Consider the following 6,083-nt stretch of genomic DNA (forward strand, 5'->3'; position numbering starts at 1 on the left):
TAGAAAATTAAATTAGTGTTAATTTGGGCCCTTGGATTAGGACCTGAGTCATCAAAGTACACGGCCATAGATTCCCCAACCCTTCATTCCTTCGGGATTGGAAGTGTGAAGTTTGGATTTTAGCAACTGATTTTTGTGGATAAGACACGTACGGAATGACACTTGGCACGTGCCCACCAAATTCACTAAAGACTCGGTATAAATAATTTTTTAAATTTCACCATATGTTTACACTATATTTGGGAATAATTAAATAATTTTTTTAATTATTTCAAATTAATACAAAATTAAAACGATGCATTTTAAACATTAAATATCATAAACTTCGATGAGATTTAAAATAAATTACTCCATCTTATGAATTAATTACCAAGACTTTATTTAGAAATTCAATCTATTTATATACAGAAAGAAGAGTGAGATATATAACGTGGTATTTTTTAATTTTTTAAAAATATTTTTAAATTAAAATTAACTTAATAATTTTTTTTTTTAAATATACTAGTTGATTGTAGAGAATCTTAACTGGTTATATAATTTAATAATTATCAAATAACTTATAGTTTTCAGCTCAAATTTATTTTATTCTCATTTAATTTTGTCTGTCTGTAATAATTTAATATATAAAAATTTATGTATAGTTAAATAAATATCTCTCATATTTATTATAATTCAAGAACTGTAAATTTGCATTGCAACATAGGAAGCGGTTGTCAGGTAATTGATGTTGGGTAGCGAATTTAAACACCCATGCCTCGACGGTATCAATATGTTGACTTGCAATTTTGGAATAACAAATTAATTTGAATCAATAATACCATTACAAAAATATTTTAAGTTCTTTTACCTTTTTAATCAACGTATTTACATATAAATATGCCTAATTTTTAAAAATAAAAATATTAATATTGTAAATCTATAATTGAAGATATATATTATGATTTATGTTGTCTAGTTGATTTTATAATATTATATTTATTTAAAAATAGATAAAATAAAATAATTTTTTTTTTAAAAAAAGAAAAAAAGTTGTCAATGCATGCGGCAGCCACATGGCTATCATATTAGTAACATTTCTAAATTTTAATATCCATATAAATATATTATTATTAGGCTGACATTTATTAAAAATTTAAATTATATTTGAATTTAAAAATATTGTAATAATTAATTTAAAATTTTTTTAATCTTGTCTTGATTATCAAAATTTGGTTCATGAAAAATTGAACTGTGAAAATACAATATATCTACGGTGAAAGAAATTGGTGTGCGAACTATTTGACAAATTAAGCTTTTAACTAGTCTTCTATTCTACACCACATACAACACATTCCTATGAAATTATTGAATATCATTAAAGAGAATTTCATCGGAATCTTCTGAACTAAAATGTGTAATATTTAAGCGATTTTTCTTTTCAATTTTCTTGTGTTTTTCTCTCTCACTGTACCAATTTTTTTTTTTTCCAATAATATGAAAGTTTTTTTGATACATTATCTTTAATAAATATGCGGCTATATCCTGATAGTCTTATGCAATTTTAAATTAGCTTAATGACATCGAAACATCAACAATAAATAATGTTTTGATGGTTCAGTATTTCCAGCTCTTTCTATAAAGGGTATAAAATGGATGAGCATCTAGAAATTAAGCTCAGTAATTCTGTGACAACAATTTAAAATAAGCTCTATATCCAACAAATGCTCCAAGTGATTTTCAAGATCTTTATATATACAAATTTACAAAATTTCAAATAACATATTGTGCACTCCCCTTTGTAAAACTCCAAACTCTGCTCCTGTATGAAGAAGATTGTTGCTTGGGACAAGCAGAAGCATTTATAAGAATTTCCCATCGGCAGACCAACCAACCCAATTAGTCTCTTCATTCATCAGTGCCTTATTTCCAGCTCAACACTACCGGAGTTCTCGACATCAGAACTGAGATGTCCTCGGTTGTCTGCACTCCCTAACGAACGCTCAAGCCCTGGGAGCAGCCACTGGCGAGAATGCTCAGTTGGAGAACTGTTGGGAGCATCAATAGATTGTGACATGTTGAATGTTGCTTGTCTAACATGTTTTGTGATCTCGATCGAGTCCTGTAATGGGAATCTACAGACCGGACAGGTAGAGTGTTTTCGTAACCATGTATCGATGCAACAGAGGTGAAAGTTGTGGCCGCATTTGGGCATGATTCGCAGCACATCTTTCTCTTGATATTCACCCAAACATATTGAACATCTGCACCAAGAAAACAAGTGAAACGCCCATGTTCAATATTATCTAATATTTTAAAAGACTAATATCTATATTGTTATACAAGTCATTCATTTGGTTTTGCTTGAAGTCTGGTTATGTTTTTATTGTATTATTATATATTTCATTGCTAAAAATGTATAGGTGAGTACAAATTAGAATTGATATCAACATCTCGTATCAGTTCAAGCTTTGAAATAGTTAATCATGCTGAGTTATTTCATGAACTATCAGAGTTCTATGTCTTGAGTTCATATGCTGGTTTAATTGGAACAGTATAATTGCAAAATCATTGTTAGAAAACCGATCAGCTCAAATAGAACCAAAGCATTTTGCTCCGTAATGAAACGGTACAAGAAATGGCAAGGCTAATAATATGTTATCACTGCAGTTCACTAATGACTTAAAGCATGGGTTTAATGGCTGTACTTACTGTGCATCTTCTATAGAACTGGATGCCTCACGGTTAAACCTCATAGTTGGAATTGCAGCAACCAGAACTGGCTCCAGACCACTGATTCTTTGCTCTGCCTGCCAGTAAATCAACAGTTGTAAAATCCCCAAATTAAAGCTCATATTGAAATATATATAATATATACATTTAATTAAGTGATACATACACACTCATCATAATAGCCTCATCCTAAAGATACACAGGAATGCATAACCCCAGTCAGATCCACAAACTCCTACAGAGGGAATGATGAACTAAACATCCACGCAAAGACTGGCTTGTAAATTAAGGTTCAATTTCTACATAGTTAAACATATACAAGTTCAATCTTGTAAGCTCTTCTAAGATTGTCAAGACAGTAGATGTAGGTGGTAAGTAAAACTAGTAAAAATCAAAACCAAAGCTCAATTGTAAAAGTAAAAACTATCAGACAAAACAAATTTAAGGGGTAATTTCCTTTCCGCTGTGTAAGGGATTTGTGCAAAAATTAAAGGAAAATAACACTACAAAACTACAAAACAACTTGGTTTGATCCAGTTAACCTACTAACTGTAAAATATTCACTACATAAAGAACTGTAAAAAACCCTCTCCCATTTAAAACTGGTGCACCTTTCAATTTCTTAAATTACAAGAAACTACAGTTTTTCTCCTCTCATTGTCCTAGTCTATTCTCAAAGAATGTATACCTATTTGTTTTACGCCGACATACATACATATATATATATATATATGTATATACATATTGAAATAAAGCTGACAAATATATTTAGTTTGTCATATTTATGATTACTACTATTTGAAGTTGAGGAGCACATATAATTATCCAAATTACTGTAGAATGTCATTAGCACAATTTAGATAATAGAAACTCATTGTCAAATTTGTTAATATGGAACTAGAAATTCCTTAGATATACAATCTGATTCTCACCCACAAGTCTAAGGAGCAGAACTGAGAATTAACCACTACAAGGACAAGTATATATATGTATGTATGTATATATAAATATATGTATATATATATATAAATATATGCATATGTGTAGGTATTGCCAAATACCCATAAATTTTATAGTACCGCCAAAAGGAAGCTGTTTCTTGTTAATATAAAGAAGGAAGGTGAGGCGGAGAAATCACAGCACCTGCTCAAGATCAATCCTGGAGTCAGTCTCGAACATCGGCCTTGACTCCACCCCTCGAATCCTTCCACAGATGATTCTCGTGCAAACAAACACAATAAAAGTAGCGCTCATACCAAACCCAATCACGGTTGTGATTAAGTTCATCCCCGAACCGAACATCTCCAACCCGATTTCCAAACAATACTCGCAAAAACGCAACCCAAAAAGAAGATTAAAAAAAGCACAGAAAACAAGAAGACGAGCGGAACAAACCGAGTACCCAGAAGAGAATTCTTGAGGAAATGACAAATTATTCAATGGGAATAAAAAAAACTACCCATATGGAATCCCAATCGGTTTGGGTGGTCTCAAAGTTGATAATACAAAGGAAATATGGGGGGCCATAAACGGATAGATGATGGAGATAGGAAGAAAAGGGGTTGCGGAAGAAAAGAAAAACGGCCCCGTTTTCTTGTTGTTTGGGATTTGCATCTTCTGGGGTCCACAGTAACAAAGGACCTAGAGAGGTTGATGATAGGCGGTAGTCATTGTTGGCGGCAAAAATCTTCAACGGTAAAAAAGAAAAAAAAGGAGGAAGAAGATACGGAGAGAAAGCCAGAGAGGAAATAAACAAAAACAGAGGATTAGGATTCCTTAATTGTTGAAAAGTCTAACATTATTGTTTACTTTTTTAGACGAAGAGAATCGGAGGGTATTTTGGTCTTTTAACACCAAACTTATTGCTTTTCGGTAAGAGCCTAAAAGGTATTCTATGATCCAATGATTCAAAGAGAATTAACTTTTGATGGTTCATGTTAATTTACAAAAGCTATAAATTTAATTTTGGTTGAGATCATAAAATTTGTCCCTAATACGAAATTATAATACTAAATCAAATAATTTGGTCTAAGGAAATACAAGTTTAATCAATTCAAAAAAATTTAATTTTAATGTGATATGATTAAGTCCAACATTATTTAAAATAATATAATTAGTCTTTAATCACTTTTTATGTAATAATGTATTCTTATAATAGATATTAAGTTTAGTGTGCAAAATTGAGTATAATATTTATTAAAATAATTTAATTAAATATTTTTTATGAGATGATTAATTTAGTTAATAAGAAAATATCGTTAGATAATATTTTTTTTAAAATAAAATTTTAAATGCTAGTGTCATATAAATGATGTAATTTTTTAATATCAATAATAAAAAAAATATAAAAATTAAATGGATAATTATTTAGGTTAATGTAAAATATTTGATTTTAATAGTAATTAATTTTTAAGTAAAGTTATTGCTATAATCTCAATAAAATATAAATAATTTAATTAACCATTTAAATAAAATATGATCTCGTACAATAAGAGCATAACTCATATACATATATCCAAAAATTTTAGATAAAATGAAGATATCTGATTAAAACATTGGTATTGTACCCCTTTAACTTTTGTTTCGATTAATGTAATTACATGTTCATTATTTTTTTATGGTGGGTAATGAACAATTGACTAACAAACAATATAAAGCAAAGTGAATTTCTTTTATTGTGATGCCTTTAGTTCAACAACTAAGGAAAAAGTACTTGCAAGCGTCAGAAATAATGTACTTTGTTTTACTTTTAATAGGTTGATTTTTTTTTATTTTTTATTTTCTAAAATAATGTTTGAGTCATTATGTATGGTTGTAGTGCTCAATCTTTTTAAAATGGAAAAATTGGGTAATATCTTATAATGTATTGCCTTCTAAATTGACTTCTTTCCCATAACAAAGGAGTTATTAGTGGGTGAAAAGACTATGTTACAAGAAATTATGGGTAAGGTGCATTAGTGACTTACAAGTCATGGATTCACTTCAAATTAAAAAGAAAAGAGAGCATTAGTGGACTCAAAGTGCTTGAAAAATAATCATTTAATCTTTTGACATGAAAACTCTTTTAGGAAATCATTGTAATTTTAATCCTCTAACACTTGGCTTCATTATGCTGTTTTTGTTAAATAACCATCTCTTTATCACTTCCATTTATATATAAATGTCTTTCAAGATCCACTCTAGAAGTGGAAACACTTGGAAATAATTTGAATTGACAAAATTGCTTTTTCTCTCTAGAAATAATTGATAAAATTATTTACAACAATACAAATCAATATTGAATTGATAAAATAACAATACTTATTGTCACCCATTTATTTTTAGTCATGTTACTAATAAGTATGGATTCATCCAATGCCACCTATTATCTTTTT

General features: G+C 29.3%; 1 protein-coding gene across 1 annotated transcript; it reads right to left on the bottom strand.

Annotated features, from left to right (window-relative positions):
• Positions 1-1,567: 1,567 nt before the first annotated feature.
• On the bottom strand, positions 1,568-4,396 carry LOC110819484 (putative RING-H2 finger protein ATL12). Its single transcript, XM_022048699.2, has 3 exons — positions 3,853-4,396; positions 2,689-2,786; positions 1,568-2,240 (listed from the first exon to the last, which is right to left on the bottom strand). Exons 1-3 carry the CDS (start codon positions 4,009-4,011, stop codon positions 1,892-1,894), a joined length of 606 nt encoding a protein of 201 aa, XP_021904391.1. The 5' UTR covers positions 4,012-4,396; the 3' UTR covers positions 1,568-1,891.
• Between the last annotated feature and the right edge of the window lie 1,687 nt (positions 4,397-6,083).

Source organism: Carica papaya, chromosome 5 (assembly GCF_054855325.1).
Source record: "Carica papaya isolate Zhongbai chromosome 5, ASM5485532v1, whole genome shotgun sequence".
Taxonomy (NCBI): Eukaryota; Viridiplantae; Streptophyta; class Magnoliopsida; order Brassicales; family Caricaceae; genus Carica; species Carica papaya.

Excerpts from the sequence above, each read along its gene's own strand:
- LOC110819484 (XM_022048699.2), bottom strand. The coding sequence starts at position 4,011 with ATGTTCGGTTCGGGGATGAACTTAATCACAACCGTGATTGGGTTTGGT. Across the intron at positions 2,787-3,852 it reads CCAGGATTGATCTTGAGCAG|GCAGAGCAAAGAATCAGTGG; the intron begins GTGCTGTGATTT and ends ATTTACTGGCAG. Across the intron at positions 2,241-2,688 it reads AGTTCTATAGAAGATGCACA|ATGTTCAATATGTTTGGGTG; the intron begins GTAAGTACAGCC and ends TTCTTGGTGCAG.